General features: G+C 35.4%; 1 protein-coding gene across 5 annotated transcripts in view; it reads right to left on the bottom strand.

Annotated features, from left to right (window-relative positions):
• Positions 1-21,185, bottom strand: part of SYT14 (synaptotagmin 14) — a 96,675-nt gene that overhangs the window by 27,541 nt on the left and 47,949 nt on the right. For all 5 annotated transcript variants that reach the window (XM_054629880.2, XM_054629879.2, XM_077175868.1 and 2 more), the window contains 2 exons: positions 2,552-2,820; positions 232-681 (listed from right to left, as the gene is read on the bottom strand). In XM_054629880.2, the coding sequence (XP_054485855.1) occupies positions 232-681; positions 2,552-2,820 (719 nt within the window). The remainder of the gene's footprint in view (positions 1-231; positions 682-2,551; positions 2,821-21,185) is intronic.

The following is a 21,185-nucleotide window of genomic DNA, read 5'->3' as shown; positions in this document are numbered from 1 at the left end:
GGACTGGAAATTTCTAAGTAATTAAAAGGAAAAATAGGACCAGCTTTTGCAGGTGGGAAGTGGATGTACTTACAGAAGCTCTAAGGAAATTTTCATTGTGCTAATGCAGTGCTATGATTGTTCAAAAAACTGAGTGGATGCGATGACTCTATAAATACACGCACTATTCTTATTCAGAATTCAGGACACTGTATCTCACTACATTCTTATTCTGCCTCATTTAATACTTACAGGCAGACTGTAAGAAGGTTCCAGTATCACTGGCACTGACATCTTCCCTTGAAGATTCAATTTTGTCAAGTAAAAAATCTTTTCTCCCACAATCCTCTCCTTTTTCATGCGCCGTACGCTGTACAGTCGAAAGCGAACCGCATAATTCCCAATCATCTCCGACTCGACATGATTAAATTTGAATGTCTCTGTGAAGACGGGGCACGGTCCCCGCTGGATGCTGGTTTTTGCTCTCTGCTTCTTTATAGGGAGAAGAACTAGGTGTACTTGCCACGAGCTTCCACCTGTCCTGCTGTATGTTGGAATGTCTGTGACAGCTGTCACTGTCACCAAAAGCTTCTGTTCCTGTGAGTCATAGTCAAAAGTCACATCCAATGTGCCATATTTAGCTACTGGCTCAGGATCAAAAGGTTTAGGAAGCTGTGAAGATGATCCTCGAGCTGACATATCCTGAAGAAGAAGAGAAAAAAAGCCATTTATTTATTTATTTATTGTATTCTATTATTGAATCTGGCATGGAAATTATGGTTTACTCCTGACAATATGAAGCCACTATGATCTTTTTGTTCATTTCCTAAACAAGGTTATTAAGCACTGAAAGCCCAAGGAGATGGATGGCTGGCTGGCAGTCAAGATGAAATCAAGACTTTACCTGGCCAATACCACCAAAAGCCAGGAGCCAATCAGTCTTAACTGATTGAATTAAGCTGTAATGATCTCTTCTTCTGTGCCTCACATGTTAAAAAGTATATACATTTTTTACAAGATAAAACCACCTTATTTCATGTACTTCACACATGCATTTCGAAGTTCACCTATTACACTGCTTGAAGAGACAGCTAATGATTGAGAGCACAGTGAGATGCCAGCAAAGAACACAGGAATTACAAACCTTACACACACAGCTCCTGTTGCAGTCCGCAAGAGTTATATGAATATGCCAAAAAATTATAATAGAAACATAAAATCACAGAAAATTTTGAGTTGGAAGGGACCTTAAGTATCTTTTAGTTCCAATCCCTCTGCTATGGCCAAGAATGTCACTCTCAAGGCTTTATTCATGTAATTTTACCAGAACTGTAGAAGATGTATCTGTTTTGAATTCATCTTCTGAACTCTCTGTAAACCATATTCAATCCCAAAATTGTATTTTAAACTTAAAATTCAGACGGTTTATTGTCACTTCAAATTTTGAATAAAATACTGATCCCCTATAAAGTTACAACAGCCAGTTTGATAGGGATACTGAAACAGAAAATATTTACAAGTACAGGTCAACCCACTGCTCATACAATAAATTATTCCAAGTATGTAAACAAAGGTATTTCAAGTGTGTCTTCACATTATCTAAGTTAAGCTTGTTTACATGAACAAATAGATGCCAAGACAAAGCCTTCTGAGCTAAGAAATGTTCTTATTTTAACCTGGCTGCCAGATAGCTGTGGGAATGCATTCCTCTAAAGGCTTCACTCCTGAAGCTTTGAGTGGCTATAAAAAAACATTGGCAGCATTCTCAGTTCTTACTGAATATGCTTACATTGACGACTGGAGTGACACAAAATGGGAAGGGCTTGCAGCTGGGCCTTCAAGACCCTGTATCAACACCCCAGGTACACATCATCAATTACCAACAAGGCTGCTTAGACAGAAACATCAGGGCTAAGCTCTAACATTCACTTCAAAACTTCTGGTAGCAACAAAAGACAATTTTGTAGCAAAAGAGCTTCTTCTGCACATGGCATCACTAATTAGACTTCACCCATAGATGTCAGTGCAGTAACTGGTTATTAAAAGCATTTCAATGAAATACGCATCAAAAAATTTGGTTTCTTCATAGAAAAAAAATACATATATATCATTACAATCTATAGCACAGAAATAGGAACATTAAGTGGGCCAAATCACTATATAGCATCAACAATTGAAAAAAAAGACCTTTGTAATTTTTTTTTTCTCATAAAATTTATTTTACATTATGGGGTGTTCAGTTTGAAAAAGCATTAACAGAACTTTTATTTGGGTTGTCTGAAAAATCATGTGGAAGAATTTCAACTATAGTCTTTACAGTGTGATGAAATTTTCTGACTGGTTTAAAATGGTTTAAAAAATAATTCACTCTTACAAGGAGCTGGTTTGAAAGCTAAGGTGCCACAAAGGCAACTACAGCAATCTGACCAACCTGAAATCCTACTGTCCTATTTTCTGACAAACTACTTTTTTTTTTTTAAATGAAATGAGCAGGAGTATTAGTGCCTGTATAACTGTGCATTGATCTTTAGATTAAAGAAGTGCTTCACCATGCTCAACTATTTTCATTTACCTCTGGACTAAGAACCGCTGTGCTGTCACTGGGAACATCCTCTTCGTACCCTTTGTTATGAAAGCTTTCTATTTCGTGTCCCGTGCTTCCCTCACTTGGGCACTTATAGGAACACCTTGGGCTGTTGCTGCACTGGGAATATTCACATTTGCTGTCTCCAACTTCGGAAGGCGTACAGGAAAGATGAGGGGAGCCACTGTCATCCTGGTAGGGAGGCGGCTGCAGTTCATCCAGCGGGGGTGTTCTTCTCATCCTCTGAATGCAGTTCGCTGAGAAGAAGTGAAAATGCTTTGCTTACTTTCTGATTGTTCACTGTTCAAACAGTTCTGTGGAAAATGTAAATCTAAATGCCAGGACAGAGAATTTAAAAATCTATGTATGGCTTTTTTTTTAAACTTTACATTTCAAATCAGATGAAAAATACTACTGAAAAAAAAAATTTTGTTCAAAACGGAAATGAATGATCTCTCAGATGAAATAAATTTAGATAAAAGCAAAGTTTTACGTGTATAATCAGAATAGATTGTGCAAACCACATGTAAATAAATATAGCATGGATATGACATGACAAAAATTCAAGGCTTGAATTTCAGGGATGCTTACCTTGCAAAAACCTTTGGATATCTTAATTCAGATTCTGTGCAGATGGAATGTAGGCCAATTATGGAAACAAAATGCACTCCCTAAAGCCACGATATCAAGCTGATTACCTCCCATGCAGTTGCCCACCAGGGAGATACTAAATTAAACTCTGAAGACAAGTAAGGTACTAAAAAAGACAACCTTTCACACAAATGAACTCTGCTCACCAATGAATTTAAAATGTGAAGCAGTGTCTCAGATTCCTTATTACTTGTTAAGAACAACTAAAGGGTACGTATCCAGTGTCTGGAAGTTACATACTACCTCTAGTCACTAAAGACAGTGGAAAAAGGGTCATGAGCAATCTTGTGTTGGGATGAATACTTGATGCTGACCATCTTTGCTTTTCACACTAGATAGATAGATAGATAGATAGATAGATAGATAGATAGATAGATAGATAGATAGATAGATAGATATGTGGTTATACATCTCCAAAATTAAACCTGATGCATGGCTACAGACACAGAAAGTTAATTCAAAATAATTACTTTTCAATTTTTTATCTCATATTTTACTATGCAGCATTATACAGTTGAATAGAATTGGGAAAAGACAGCAAGGTGTGCAGCACCTGAAATTAAAGGAATATCAAGGACAGGTAAAGAACTGTCTCGGATTTTGTTTACATTTTCTGTAGAGGTTTCAATGAAGATTTCTATGCCCCTGACATAAAGAATTACCTTATACATAAAAATTTCAAAGCAAAATGTTTTCTGGTGTCAAACATACTATTTCATGCACAGAAAAACCTACCAAACAAGCAAGTTAAAGAAAGTATTAACTGGGGAATGCAGGGCTCTTCTCTATTTCAACAGCTCCTAAAAGAACCATAGCAAAAAAGTAATTAAAACACTCCCACAAGATGAAACCACTGTCAGGAACCCTCTCATCTCTGATAAACCCATCAGAGCCAGCCTGCCATTCAGAGTGATTCCAAAATACTGTTCCAGAACTCCTGCAAAAGGTTTTCTGCTATTAGTGAGCCAGTGCTACTAGCTCTTGAAATTCCAGTCCCCCAGGGCTGGAAAACAAAACAGACAGCAGGGAATTCTATACTTGAATTGTAGTCATCTGTCTAGCAGATAAACATGAAACCTCACCTATGAATATTAGACAACTCATGCCCATGAAACTACATAGACATAGAATCTAAGCTGATATTTTAATCATAATAAAATAAAGATGTGCACAATTTGACTGCCTATACCATGAAAACTGGACTTCCTTGTCATAATCCATATCATTAAATATTATAGAAAATTCAGAAAAATAGCATTTCTTCTCATTGTTGCCAAAAAGCAACAAACAGCATTAAATGAGACAGTAACTACTTGGCAGCCCTGAGTTTCTTTCTGTTCACTTGTCATCAAGTCTGACAAGAATTTTTAACACCCAGCTTTTCCATAATCTAATGAAATGAAAGTGTGTCCAGGTAGTTATCAACACTATTATTGTCTTACATGAGTAAATAAATGACTGTGTGACTCACTTTTTTCACTTTGATGAACTCCATTATATGTCCCTATGGGAAAATTGTACAGGCTGTGTGACAGAAAAGGTGCTTTTAATGTAGGCATGGAAGAAGTGAAGACAAAATTCTTACTAACCAGCCATGATTCAAAAATCTCAGAAAAAGCTAAAACACTGGGGCAGGTTTCAACTACATATTTTTCAAATTTCAGTTTAACAAACTTAAATAGCATGTAAATTCTTAAAACAAGTATCTGGGATTAAAAATCTAGAGACACCTCTGTCTAGAGAGTTATAAACTGGTTTTGAACAACAGCTTTCTGAACAAAAAAAGATATGAAAGTTTGCAAATTAATTCTCAAGGTGAAACTGTCTCATTTTAATTTCCCCCTCCCCACAGTAAATGATGCAATAAAATGAAATTTTTTTGTCACGGTTCTTTGAAAACCATGAAGATTTGAATTCCATCGAGACATTCTAATGACTGATGATATCAAAGCCAAGTGATATCACAGACAGTAGTGAATACAGCAATACTAAATATCTGATCCTGGGTATTTTCCTTAAAAATTACTTAGAAGTAGTGACAACCTGTCTAAAAAAATTTTGCATATGTATCAAAGCTTAAAGTACAAAACCACTGCTAGTGCTTGCTGGCTTATCACTAATTGTATTGGAGATCATTTGGAGCTGAAAGGCAAGATGATCTGAAGTGTGTGCATATTTACACATGAAACCCCTGTGTGTTACATACCTTGCACCTTTTATTTAAAGTGTAAGTTTCAGACACAGCTATGTATACTTCTGTACTGTGACAAAGCCAAAGAATATCTCCCAAAGACCACTGAATGTGGCTAATAATATCTGCTAAAGAGTTACAAGCAAACGAGTACACTGAAAATCAGAAATTAATCATTGCATTGCTTCTATGCAAGTTTCAAATCACATAGAAAATACTTTTTGTAAATTCATTTGTAAATTAAATTTATCACATTAAATAACCACATCACCTTGGACTAGGTAGGGTAAAAAACAAGCCAGCATATGTCCCAAAATTGGAAGTAAGATACAATCACGGAGAAATCAAATCAGGTTTAGTCTGAGATTCCTACCAGCCAGAAAATGGCATAACAGAGAAAAGACAAATAGAAAGAAGGAAGAATGGAAAGACAGAACCATACATTCAGTTATCCACCCAAAGTATGCAAAAATACTGGGCACTCTCATGATATGAGTGAAACTAAATTTGTTTAGTAATGAGTATTTGGTAAACTCTAAATTGAGACTACAGTGTATTGGTGTCAATAGGAAGATTTGAATAAACAATTTTTAGAGGGGTAACTGCTTTAATAAAAGTTTTCATCCTCCCTCAGTTGGCTGGGAAAACAGCCACTTAATGGTGACAGGAAGGACCTTGCTTAACAGCTGAAGAAATCAGAACCATAAATGAAGTACCTGACAAACCTGAGCAATTAGCATTTTGCTGGTAGACTCAGAGATTACAGCATGTAAACTGTCACCAGCACATTTAAGTGAGAAGTAATTTACTATTGTTTGTTAAGCAGTGAATGTTCATCTGTTTTCCTAAGCTCCTGTAGGACAGGTTGCAAGTGAAAGGGGCATGATACATACCTTGCCATCAATCTCAAGAGACTCCCAAGTTAAATCTGACACAGCAACCTAGGCCAAACTGAGCAATCCTGGAACATACAATCGGTAACTACGAGAAAGTCCAGAAAATTTTCAGTCATTTTGCTGGGCGGGAATCAAGGTTTAAAGATGCAGAAGTTTACCATAAGAAATGCTTTTGGTTTTCAGTTACTACTTGAAATTTCTTCTTCCAAAGCTGCTCATTTCTTCTCTCTGTTCTTCTCTCATGGACCATGCCAGGCTGCATATCTCACCGTGCAGCTGGTGATGTCCTTTTCCCATGTTTACAGCATTTATACTTTCCTATTTTAATTATTTTTCCCAGAGGTTCACAGCAGCAGCACCAACCCAGTCCCCCTTAGCCCATATTTCCTGAGTAATTCCAAGAACACCCATCTCTTAACATGGAAAAAGAAACTACCTTTGTGCCTTTAATTCCCCTGTCCCATAAGCCATCATTAACTACACTTCTGCACTTTGAGTTCCTCATGTACAGTACTTCTTTAAAAATTCACGTTGTTGTGGGAGGCAACAGTATCACAACACCCCTATTGGAATCTGGCTACCAGTTCCTTTAAAATAAATAATCACTTCATAAATCAGTAATTTTTGCAAGTCATATTTTGTAATTGTCAGAATATCTTCATGCTCAAATGGTACCTTTCCTTTCTCTAATATATGTCTGCTCACACTCTGCTACATAATTATTTTTTTTTAATCAAACGTAAATTTCAAGTTTTCAAGCCTTCAAGGGGTTCTATGTAAATGTTAAGACAATTTAAATAAAACATAAAATGAAATACATGTTTAAAAATTAAAGAAACCTTTCTTATTCTGAATGATTAAATACCCTTAGAGATTTCTGATAGGCAGCACAGACAGTCCAAATGGAATTTTCATGTTTGAACTGTTCTACCATCCAAAAATATTATGTTGACTAAATTACCCCACATTACAGGGAGTATAAATATAAACATTAAATATTGAATGAAACCTCAGGCCTCTCCTTCCTTTAAAATTAAAAGCTTACATGCATTTTTGTGAGGACAAAACCCAAATTATTTCACAGAACAACAAATTACCTTGGCATTATTCTATTTCTTTTCCAAAAGAGTTATGGCATGAATCATGCTTAATGAAAAAAGGGGAATATAGGAGTGGTATGAGGTCATTGTGGACAACAGAAAAAAATTTCTTTCTTTTTGCATTTGCTTTTCTCTTGCATTTGCCACATTTTAGACTTCTATTCACAGGTGAACTATCTTCCATATTAGACAATTCACTGTAAACAAGAAAAAGTATCGTATCTATTTGGCTGGGGTTTTTTTCCCAATAATAGATAACTCTGCTTCCTAATATTTAGAAAATTCCATACACTATGAGCTTACTCCCAGACCTATGGAAATCAAAACAGCATTGCTGTCATTTACACCTGATGTCATGTGAAGCTTTTAGCACTGCATTTGCCTCAGTCTCTCAAGTGCTATTGGTCATTCATGCAATAAAAAGGTTCTTTTTTGCTTTTTAAATAAAGAAATTCAAAATGATATAATTATCTTTATGTCCAGTCCTTAAAACTTCAATTTTCTTCCACACGAAAGGTCTAAGACCAACTGAAACACACACAGTATTTTTTTTTTTACTGGGTCTGTTTACATCTTGAGCCTGTAGAATTACAGCTGTATTTTGTTTCCCTAAAAACGAAATTTACTCTTTGCTCTCTGTACTTACTAAAACACTTCTTATTTGTAAGAATTTATGGTCTGTTTTACAAAGCAATCCAGAAAAGCCCAGCACTAGTGAAAAAAAATCTCTTTCCAAAATTAGTGCCATTTATAACATTTTAAGTACAAATACATTATTAAAAGCATTATCGTGAACTAGCTGTCAAAGACATTCTTTTGTTTCCTTCCCAAATATTTTGGTCGTCTTTCAATGAAAATTATACATTGCCATCTATTGAATTAATTTGTTTTCAATTTAAGTATCATTCTCTGGTTCCTTATAGAGCATTGATATTAATTGGAATAGGAAGGAGTTCTGCTACCTGGTCCTGTATTTCTACTTTTCAGTTGTCCAGAATACATCTAAATAATACTTAAATTTAATGGTTCAATATTATTAATCTTTTATTGACGTGAATATCAATATATCAAGCTCCAGAATGCTTTTTTTTTTAATTTTAAAACCTCTTGTTTTCTGAGACCTCATTCAGCTCTAAAGCTTTTTGAAAGTTGTGGTCTTAAAGAAGTGAAATTGTTTGTTTCCCCTTCCATAATTATATTTCCTTAGATAAAGCATATGCCCGTTCAGGTAGAAAAATGTATTTTCCTTTCCATTTAGATGATGGTTACACTTTTACTATTTTTATAAGCAGCCAAATTTCCTTTACGCTACTTTTCAGATCACTACGTTGACTAATTTAATAAATGAACAGGTATTCCTATGAACCTCTGCTCACTGTTTTTTCCAAGTTATCAAAATTTTTAGAAAAATATCACTTCCAAAAAGGTAATAAGTTAAATGAATTCATAGAATCTTCCCTTTATTTATTCTTCTCTCTTTTAAAATATGCTAGAAGTCCTGCTTGCTGAGGGTGATTGACAACCAGCTTTGAAATCTTAGGAGTATCTTGGTGACAAGGAAATGCCTTTTATCATCTCTGTGAAAATTCTCCCAAATTCAGCTCTCTCACCAGCATTTATGGATGCTTTAGGGAAATTCAGAGCTTAACAGCTAAAAGCTTTGAAAACTCCCCCCACTATAAAGCATCCCAGGCCTTGAGAACCCCAATTTCTCACCAGTATGTGCACAGCAGCACCTCCCTCATACTTCCAAACAGAAGCAGCAGGATATGGGCTTAGGAAATATTTTCCTGTCATTGCTATACTTCTTTTGAGTACAGTTATCACCTTAAATAAAAGCTCAAATTCCAGTCCAGTTTAATTCTGCTACAGCTGTGCTATTAAGCACAGGAGTTGAGCAGCAATGAAGTGCTGAAAAAGTGAAAAAGATCCCACAGAGGTCTAAAATCAATTCCCAGTGAAGTATTGTAACACACAGCTAATATTCCTGTAATGTTCCTACTTTCACTCTGTTCAGTCTCAAATGAGGAAACAAAGCATGATTAGAAAGCAAGATTAATGTGTTGTGTGGATTGTTTTCTCCAGCATTTTAATGTTTTTGCAATTAATTTCAGGCATATTTGGTTTTATATTTGAAAAAATTAAAAAATTCAAAGTTTTCAAAGTGACACAATACTCCCCTTTCAAGATCTTAATTAATTTACTGATATACACAAGATGTGTTCTGCAGTATATACAATACCTACAGTATTTAACTATCAGAATTCCATAATTCTTTTATCCATACTTTTATTTTAAGTAAAATAAAACTACTCTCTTATTGAGAACTCCTTCTGCAACTTAAAATGCAGTAACTTCAAGGTTTCTTAAAAATACCTCTATCCTGGTAGCTGCATATTGCAATTTAAAAAAAAAAAAAAAGGATGTAAAATTCCCTACCATTTAAGCTTTCTATTTACCACTAATAAATAGAAACAGATGAAAATCAACCATAAAAGATACTTTGCATAAAGAATTGTTTACAGAATAGGAACACAAAGCTTGATTCCTCTGCCTTGTTTTCACAGCATTTTTAACTGCAAAGGATTCTCTGCTGGAGTGAGTTACTAAGAAAGCAGCACTACAAGGATTATGCATAAACCATTTCAGTAGGGTTTAAATTTTCTGCCCATCTACTTCAGCTAGCTATGTGATCACAATTTGGCTATCTCATAGCTGTTAACACAGATATAAGTGAAATACATATTATGGTGGATTACGGTAGTGTTATAATATTGGAAGTTAACAGGTTTGGCATTTTATGGATGGAGAACTGAAGTACAGGGTGAAAACAAGAGAATAAAGATTGCTGTGAATCTAGCTCAGAAGTGTTCCTCATCACAGAAAGCTTTCAGAGAACTGTGGAACAGAAGAACAGAAACCAAATATTTTACTACTAGTACTCTAGACACTTCTTCTGTTGTTTTTTGAGGGTTTGGTTTTGTTTGTTTGTTTTTTTAATTTTTTTTTATACTTCAGGCTTTAAAATTATTATTAATCTAAAATTCACTTGGAATTAATACCACCACCAAAATGAAAAATTGCCATAAATATAACACCATCAACATGAAAACCTCTCATACATATACCCCCACAGAATTTTCCACTATCACTGGCTTTGCAGTGGAAGAGAAGGAACAGAAAATAAAAAATAAATCATGCGGATGGGAAAAAAGGTACAGGGAATAAGGGAAAAAAAGGCAAAAGGAGAAAGTAGTGCAATGATTCATGAAAAAAAAGAGTGGTTTGTTGTCAAATAAACAAAGAAAAGAAATAAAGAGAGAAAAGTTTAGTAGATCTGCATAGAAAATGAGAATGTGCAAAGAGAAATAAAGAACAGACAAGATGCAAGCAGGAATGAAAAATTACAAACAGGTAAAATAACAAAGCAAAAATGACAGAGGAAGAAAGGTGGAGGAATGGGAAAATAAAACAACATATGACATGCAAAAAAGTAGTTCAGATCTGAGAAAAAAGCAATGTCAACAGAGCAAAGAGATAAAAGAGAAAACAGTGATGTCTGATGGGTGGAAATATCCATATTTGTAGGTGAAAATCTGCACAACCTAGAGAACACAGCTAGTTACATTCCAGGAGAGGCAAGACACTTCTAACAATTAGCATTTATTTTTGCATTTATATTTTATATTTATTTTTATCTTTCCTTTAGGTGGGAAGACAGTGGTAATTATTTATTCAGATCCTAGAATTGCAAGGGACCTTGATTTCTCTTACCTATTCAGGCACTTTCTCTCCTTGACACACTGGCTCAGTGGCTTGCTCTAGTAAAATGGACTGCCTTCCCTGCAGTATATTAAAGTATTTCTGGTAAAAGCATTCTAGAAATATCAGATATTTTTTTTGCTGTTTTGAAATGGCTCTCATAACTTTACCAAATAAAAAAGCAGCTAAAACCCAGAAAAAAAATCTATTATATCAGTTTGCAGGAGCGCCTAACAGGTCAAAAAAAAGAAGAAAATTGTCTGTGTAGGGTCAAGAACTCCTCTAAAACCTTTCAGATATTGGCATCTGTAGAAAGTTCGCTTAGGAATGGTTCTGGTATCATTTACAGAGCCAGCTCTGCAGAAAAAGAAAGGCAAAATAGACACTGTGAAATCACAGGAAATGGGTATGCTTCGAAACCAACATATCTTTCCTTCACACACCCAGTAAGAGGGCTAAGAATTCACAGAAAAGGCACAGATTAACCAGCAGGGAGCATGTCAGTCTGTTCTGCTCACTCCAGCAAGGCCTCAAACAAGTTTCTCCAGGCATAAAGAAACACAATTATTCAAAACTAAATTTCTTGCACTTCTTTGCAGCGCTTCGGAGACCTCCTACTGTCACAGACGAGCTGCTTCACTAGGCTTACATGCAATGGATGAGGTAGGTGTTGCTATGTTTCCATAGCTGTCATACAATCCACAAAATAGGTAACTTTCTGCATTTCGACACGACTAAATGAATATGAGTCTGGCTGGTAAAGATATTTTCATTCAGCCACAGCACCAGCCATAAGAGCTAAGCAAGAGCTTATGAGCATGAGAAAACAGTGGCCAAGCTGCATAAGGGCTCCTGAGAGCCAGAGCACACAGCAAACAGCAGGAGGGGAGCTGCTCTTCCGTGTCATCCACCCAAACAAACAGCACTGAACAATCGAGGAACAGCCATTCTCAACACACTGAACTTCCCAAAACACTATCTAGAAAATGGTGCTGTCGTGGTCTTATACTCACAATAATAAACCTACTAGCCATTGGCACAGAGTAAAAATATGCCTATCCATCAAAATTTTTTTCTCATAGACCTTTCTTACACTAGGAAGAATTTATATATCTAATTTGAAATTACTGTTTGATGCTGCTTGCTGAATAAGAAACTTAAAGGTGGTGCAGAGCAGTTAATTAGTAATCAAAGTCTGACAGCTACAGCTGCAAAATGTTTGTATGATAATTTCAAAATTGAAAATTATTTATTTCACTCTACATGAAATTAGTGTACACTCATTAGAAAGTCAGTGATTATCCTGAAAAGTACTGCAGGAACATTTTGGGAGTTGTGGTACAGCAGCAGAAATACACAACACATTACTCCAGGCCAATTACCATCACACCCTTCCTCATAATTTGGTGTCAGTGAAGTTTTTAGATCTTAGCCTTACAGCTGAAAACATATTCAGCAGAATGATGTTTAACATGGCTCACAATGAGAACGTTGCTGCATCCTGCATTAAATTCGTATGACCTACCAGTGTAGCGCTTCCATTGTTAGAAAACAAGCAAACAAACAAAACCACCAACCAGCCAACAAAACCCCACAAAAAATCCCCAAAACCCACCACTACTGACACTAAAAAAACCTCAAACCCAATTCCAAAGAAACAAATAATACAAGGAGCAAAAGAGATCCAGAATACTTTGCTAACTGGTGGCATTCTACTATAGTATCATTGAAAATTTTATTTCAACAAAAGTAAAATGTCAAGACATATACCTTACGTTAAAAGCATCTTAAAAATAGTTTACACAGACATATATGTAAACACACAAATATACATACATACACACACAACCCCCCATGGCTATGTACCAGTAACCATTTAAGGTTGATGTAATATTAAATATAATTAAGATTACAGTGAGGAAGCAATGTGCATTACAAAATGCTGATGTTAGACAGCAAATATTGACCTTTGAAATTTAACAAGTGAAAAGAGCCTTAATTTGCTTGTTATTCCAACTTTAACAACAAGTATGATAGCTTAGATAGCAAAAAGAAAAAAAAAAAAAACCCAAACCACAACCCCAGAGCATTTGCCATCACTTTGCATTAACATTTTGACCAGTCAACAATTCAGCAGTGATGAAATTTGCAGTTTGATTCAAAGTAAGACAAGGCTATTTAAATAACTCAAAATAAGAAATGGTTATTGAAACATTAGAATTTTGATAAGCGATCACAGCTGCACTAGAATTAGTTTCTATAGCAACAGAGGAAATAATGTGGAGAATTGCACTGCAATACAAGATGGATTCCTTACAAACACTGATGTTCAAATAGAAAACTTCAAAATTATTCACAGTGTTAAAATATTTTTATTAAAATGGTTTTTCAAATATCCTATATATTGTACTTCATATATTGCACTATTTTTGTTCTCTGGTATTCCATTCTAGTCTATCCATTCAAGTTTTCACACTTTTTCCCAATGTTTACCTTCTTATTTTAAAATTAATTAAAGTGCCTTATTCTGAAAAATACTGGATCTTTAACCTCAAATTAATCTTCATTTTCAATTACTTGTTTGTTATCCCTACATAGAAGCACACATTACATTTATTTTTCAAGCAGAGCTCTTGTGAGACAGCAGAGAATGCCTTGCACATACTATTCATAAGAAGATGCATCACAGCCATGAGAATTAACATCACTATGGAACTTCAGAAACTTACAGTCATGTGAGACTTGCAGGAGCTTTTATCAGTGTGCACTCTCATGTCCTAAGCATGATTAAGAAACCAGTGCAAATCTATCAGTATTCATGGACTGAATACCCATAAGATGGTAAGATAAAGCCTTTCATCTGAGCACATCTTTTAGATTTCAAGTGTTGCTCATTTCTAACACCAAGAATTATTGTTTCATTGCATCATCCCCGATTCCAGCTATTTTTGGCAACTAATTAAAAGCATATGCCTGAACCTTTTATGTATTTTGCCCTTATAATGAGACCTATTACTCTGGCTTATTCCATCCTTTTGAGTTCCAAAGTATCTTTCGAGTTACCATGGATACAAGTGATATGCTTTCTCCCACAACTGCTTTGTGTGCCTTATCGAACACCAGAAAACCAGCACAGTAGGAATCTAAGCCATCTATACAGGATGAATATCTAACCCCTTCAAGTGTTTGTCTTCCTCTTCCCAACCCCCCCCCCCCAAAAAAAAAAAAAAACAACAACAACCCAAATATGCCATATAGTACTACCATTTGTAATGAAATAAACAAACAGGTTTTTTTCTGTCTGAAATCCAGGACTTTTGCTCAAGAAAAACAAAAGGAAAAAAAGATACAGACATAAATTAATTTAATCTGACCAACACTGAAACAGTGTTGAAATGAAAATGGGAATCATTCTGAGTTTGCTGCTTATTTTGAGCTGACAGAGTTTAAGTGTTTCCACATCAATATATCCACAGAAGATGGAAAACACGGCAAATCTCGATGAGCATTTCTGAAAGGAGTAGCAGAAACATTGCATGCAACTCTGATATTATGCATAAACTAGAGTAAATAGAACTCCCCTAAACTCCCTTTTTATACCAATTTCTTATGGACATTTTCAAATGCAGATTGCTTTCCAACAAGCTGGGAATAATTTGTACTTATTCAGTGGAGAAGAGGGCAGTTAAACAGATTTTTCCCATTATGCTTTTTGTATTCTGACCTCTTCTCAAAAACAAAGGACTCTCACTGAGACAGCAAAATTTACACAGTATTCAAAAACCAAGTGCTGATAGCATAATCTGAATTTATGTGTGAAAAGTAAAGGGGAATAACCAGAAGGAAAAACAAATTATTGTAATACAAACTTGACAGAGACTCAGAACTGTCTCCCAGCTTTCAATGCGTTAAATCAATGGAAAGACATCAACTGCATAAATGAGTGTCATGGTGGCAACTAAGAAAGAGCAAGAAAGACAGTGAAGATTGAGTAGACAAATGCTGCTCTTGCCTCTTTTCCTCAGTTATCTAAACTTCTCTAAGTATTACAACAAAACACTCAATAAAAAACATACTTGGCTCCTTCACATCCACAGGCTTAACCCTGCTTTAAAATACAGAGAATTTGAAGTATAATATCCGAGCCAGAGACACTGATGCATAAACTCCAGACTCTTACCCTTGCTAGTATTATGAAATAACTGTATCATTCTGCAAGTTTTCCACAAGTTTTCTATTAATTTGTTTACTTTATGAAGTAAAGAAACATAAAATATTTTCATTTTTCTAACAGTGTCAATGTAGGCTAGACTTATATTTCCCTGGATTTCTTTTAACCTTTAAATTCAACTTCTAACTATCTCAAATTTCCTTTTGGGGACCAAAAAATCCACATAACGTTTTTACCGTAAACTTTCAACTAGAATTAAATCTCACTTCTTTTTTTGTCCCCTGAAAATTTCTTTTAAAAGAAAAAAAGCTAGAAAAGCTAGAGAACAAGGAAAAGGATCTCAAAATTTACTGCTACATTGTGGCATTTATGCTAAGTTGTCTGTGCTACCAAAATATTACAGTTCTACAGTTTTATGTCAGTACCACATACAAAAAAAAAACAAAAACCCAAAAAAAAAACAAACAAACCACCAAAAAAAAAAACCCAACAAAAAAAAGAGCATCTGGAACAGTGGAGAATGGCTCAGTACTCAGGCTATTATAGAATGGCTCAGTACTCAGGCTATTACATTCACTGTAACACATGCTATTTTTTCTCGTTTGTATAGTATTCTCCTGGACTATCTCCACTGGGCACAAAAACACACAAGAGATTCCCCCAGTCCTCTCTGAGAAGAGTTAAAGAGCAAAGTAGTCTTTTTTTGAGAAATAACTACTATTGTTACTATCCCTCTAAAGTTCTTCCTTTTCAAAATGTTGAAGTTTTCTGGAAATTGCTGCAGTAGCTCCCAAGACTTATGTGGCCAACAGATTGCCTTTAACACTTATGGCAACTACTGTTGCTATTTCAAAAGATTTTTTTTTCTAAAGTGCCTTCTCTTAACAGGAAAGAAATGGCACCAGGACAAGCAGATTCTTATTGCCAATGAAGGGAATTTCACTCTGAAAACAGTCAAGAGAGCAGCTAGTATCAAATAGCAGGGTGATGAGCTTCTCTGAAGGAGGGCATTAGATGCCCATCTCTTAACAGATTAACTATTCCTCAGTTAAGAGGGAAAATGACCACCAACATAAAGCACCTCTTCAAACTTTACCAGTGCTACCCAAGAATTATCTGCTGGCCACATTTTTATGTGGATATACAATTCATGAACCAAGAGTTGAGAAGAAAAAATGTATCAGAGAAGTATAATCAACTTCATAATCAAGAACAGCTTTTAAGTCCTACATATACTTGCAAATTTTCATGGCATTATTGCTATATTAAGATGTAAGTAAATGAAAATTGTAAAGTCCAAGGAAAAGACATCATTATTTTCTCTCATTCTTATAATCTAAAAATAGTTCCATTCTGGCATTATGTATAACATTTAACAAAGCCAAATACAAAGGATTCCAAGCAAAATAGTTTTGAGAAGGTAGGTAAAAATTAATGCAAAAAGACCAGTTTTCTGGTTTGTATCGATCAGATGTTGAAAATAAGTGCAGTAGTATTTTTCAAAATTTTCATTTAACTCATCAAATTGCCACAAATGCTGCAGATGCAACAGAAACACTTGGAAATATAATAAATCTTTATAGAATGTAACATAGATGACATTGTACTTTTCACTCCAGAGTAGTGGTTTTTTTCTATTAAAATTCACAGGAAGAACTTGGGCAAAATTCTAAAAAGATGCTATTTTTAAATCTTACTAGCACAGTGCTGAGGATTTAAAAGCAAAGTTCAGAAGTCATTATTTCTGCTACCAAACTACTGACTGAGCAGAACACAGGGATAACCAAACAACTTATTAGATTAACCATGAAGAGAAAGCCACAGAAATTTTGAGCAAAATCAAACACCATTACAAATCCTATCTTCAGATATGATATCTTCAGATGTGAAGAAATTAGCCTGATCCCTAGAGTAAATCTTGACCAATTTGAACCAGAACAGACACAACCCCTCTTTTTTGGCCAAAAGCCACAGGGTTGGTCCAGGCCTTTTGGTTGTGAGTGTGTTTTCTGGTATAGCTATCAATGCTTTGCAGCAGCCAACAGCAGCTGTGTCACCTGTTCAAATCACACACATCAGCTGTATTTGTTCGGGCTGAGCAGTTTCAAAGGAAGGAAATTCACACCTGAAGTCAGCCTCTTGAAGACATGATCCTTTTGTAGTTTGATTCTCCAAGATTTGGATTTTTCAGATACACATGCTCTTATCAGCTCTATTTTTAACCTGCTGCTCATATAGGATACTTAAAATTCTGAACATGTTTACATTATCCATCCAGCAGGCTAATGGAACTGCATACCAGACAGTCATGCATAATTCAAATCAATATCCTCAGGCTTGCAACTCTAAGTCAAAGCTGCCTTTAAATAAGCTGGGTGTGACTTTAACATGAATAAAATGTATCTAATTTTTAACCTTTATCTGACAAATTGATATATTTGCAAAGGAATGTGATAAAACTTCTTTAAAAATGAAAATAATTAGGAAATCATGATAATTGAAAATCTTTTACAAAATACTTTGAAGGACAAAATTAAGAATGGTTCAACAAGACTGAAACCAAAGGTCAAAATAGAGAGCTGGGTCAATTTTTTCAAGCAAATTGTACAAATATATACACAAAAACATATGCTGCTGAACTACAAAGTGGTGAGAGGGTGAATGCAGCAAGAGTTTCTATTTACAAATTTAAAGACCAAGCTTTGATTGAATTGGGCCTAGATGACCATGCAGAAAATCTTATACCCAGTTAACCATGTCTGCTAGCTTCTCTCAAAGGACCAGAATCAGATTTTCCATAATAAAATAACTTTCTCTTTAAGGTTTCCTGTATGATTTCATGAGACCATGATTCCTTCATAGCAGGTAATCTTCAGCTGCACCAAAATGACCAGAAGCATGGCAATGACATTAGCTAAGGATCCATTTCCAGCTTGTAAATACAGTGGAGGAAAGGTAATTGCAAAAAACCAATCCCACCCCCAAAAAACCCAAAAGTTCGCCTCAAACCAAAAGGACAGAAACCAAAAAATTACTTCAAGTTGTATAACATAACATGCTTACCCTTTCCCCGAGGAAAATATTCTAACAAATCCTAAAATTTAGGATAGCTTCATAAGACAACTGTTTCAAATAGCAAATAAGAACTCATTTTGCAAGAAAACAAATTACGGATCTTTGCCTCCACAGAAGCTACAGACACAATTTTATATTGTTTACTTAGATACAATACAGTCTCCAATAATATACTCAAAGTAGCTATGAAAATAGTTATCCTAACAATAAAATTCATGTTATCAGATTAAAATGGTAACACTGTTCAACTTGTGTAAGGGAAAAATATTCATTAAACCATTCCAAGAGAATACTTACAAGATAGTTATAGCATGTCTATGAAACTTATACATATGCATAAGGAAAACAATCTACATTAGGTAACCAAACAGAAAAAGAGTTCACTTACAAAAAAACCCTGATGTATTTTTACAAAAAAGGTTAAAATGTAATGTGCTCAGAATATAAACAAACAGTCCTAATGGTAACCTCTCCTTAACCTACAGGAAAATGCACAACTGGGAGGTAAACTCTAATTTCAGACTAGAGTTAAAAATCCTCTGGTTTTAACCTTTAAAGGTAAGAAAAATGCTCCATTTGTCCACAGCTACTATGGAGGAAGAACTGGTAAGCCATTCTTTGGTAATATTCTTATGTAAAGCTCAAGATCAGGTTGAATGGGGCCTGGATCAGGACAACCTGATCTAGTGGGTGGAATCCCTGCCCATGGCAGCAGTTTGGAACTAGATGATCTTTAAGGTCCCTTCCAACCCAAAACATTCTATTATTCCATTTTGTGAAAGCTGTTCTAGTTTTTAGTTCTCATATTTGCCTAAATTGCTCCATTGTGCTAATCAAGCAGCATGACTATTCTCAGGAGGCAAGTAGAGTACTGGGTAAAATTTCTTTTCCCAAGGTACCTAATAATGTCTACAGAGAGATTTCCAGTCTACTGTTCAATCTTGTTTCTTAGTCACTCCTTCCATGATAGAGCCATGAACCCTCAGAATCAGCAAAAGCACTTGGTTCATCAAGGAAATGGTCTTTACAGCTGATACAGTACTATTTGCTGTGATAACAAAACAGTTCTACATTTTATGAATGTAGAGCATCTGTTTTAAATACAAACTATTTCACTCACTATTTCAGTCTGTGAACTTTTCCAAGTCAATGATCTTATAAATTCCAGATTCAAATAGGTAAGAGAGGTATTAAAAGAGTAAGTTTACAATAAAATGGAAACTTTCCTGTTATCATTAATGTATAATTTACATCACTTCAGAGATGTCACATTGCCAAGGGTGACTTTCTTCAAAGCCTTCACATCAATGCAAGGGTATTTCTTCAAAGAATTGAAGATGCTGGCAGGAGGAACTAATCTGAGAGACTGCTTTGCTTACTTGTACACATCATGAGAAAAAGCCCATTCCCATTGGAAGACAGTTTTTCCTCCTCTTTGGAGCTGGCCTAGCTGGAAAAGGAATTTTTTTCTGTGGAAAATCTTGTCATCATCCCTAACTCTGAGTTTTGTTACTAGGGTTTCTTCTCTCAGCAGTAGATGATATGCATACTTTAAACAGCATCTTTTTCTCCCCAGCATCTCTACTGCTCTTCACAGGGTAAACCCATGATTTCAGAATTACCCAAATTCATGCTATCAAGCACTTTCATGTGCTTCCTTTGGTTGAAAAGACTGTGCACAACTTTGATACTACCTATCTGGCTTTTAAACTCACAAGTCCTCTAAGCAAATCCATTCTCTTCCAAACAGTGTTTTAACTCAGACATGGATCTCCTTTGCATTTCAATCCCTGTTTATGTCTTGCCTCCTCCATAAGATTCCTCAAGAAAATTCCATGAGTAATACTGAACTGCACATGTATTTTCTACCCCCATCTGTGAATTCAGCCTATTCCCGGACTCAAGAATTTGTAAGCATTATGCATGTCTGCTATTCATACACATAAAGAAGCTAACCTCAACATGATCATAGCCCAGCTGCTTTCAAGAAAAGTTCCTTTCTATCAGGAACTTCTCACAAGACAAGGGGTTATACTTGGGAAGGAAAAAAATATTTGAATTCTGTAACACTGAATAAAAGACAGAGCAAGAGTTAATCTTTAAATCACCTTAGTCTCTGCAATGCTCAGTTGAGTATATTTTGTGGAAACACGCATCGTAATTTCAAGCACTTAAGAGAACTGTCTTCCACTATTACAGAAGAACAATAGAGGTCTGTCATAATGCACTAGGAAGCTACTTTGGAACTCAGAAAAATCCCACTAAACTCCAAGCAAAAACCTGGCTAAATAAAAAACACAAGAAAACCCAAACCCACAGCATCACAGTCACTAAGTAGAAAGCATTGCAAATCAGGTTAGCACTATTCTGCATGTCCTTGAATTACAAAAGTATCTTTTTTACAAAACTACCCTTAAATATTCCCTTGATATAGCAATGGATTCAACAGCCACACTCCCCAGAAGCTTCAAAGTCACAAGATACCATCATTCTCCGATTTTTAAGGGCTGGGGGCCAATGAAAATTTGTTTCCATTAACCAGAGGAGGCAGACACACATGATCAGGAATCAGAACTTTGTATCATTTGCATCACTGCGCTCTCCTGTACACTACAGGAAGATTTTTAATTACTCCTAGAATAAAAAATGTCAGGGCTAGATGCCCATATCATAGAAAATCAAGAATAGGGAAGCTGGACCAATTAAAGACATGTAACTAAAAAAATCCCCCAAAATCTCCAAAAAGTACATCAATAATAAGAATTGATGGTACACA

The sequence above is a fragment of the Agelaius phoeniceus genome, chromosome 3, assembly GCF_051311805.1.
Source record: "Agelaius phoeniceus isolate bAgePho1 chromosome 3, bAgePho1.hap1, whole genome shotgun sequence".
Classification (NCBI taxonomy): domain Eukaryota; kingdom Metazoa; phylum Chordata; class Aves; order Passeriformes; family Icteridae; genus Agelaius; species Agelaius phoeniceus.
Note: the sequence above shows the minus strand (reverse complement) of the source record. Positions and strands in the feature narration are given on the sequence as shown.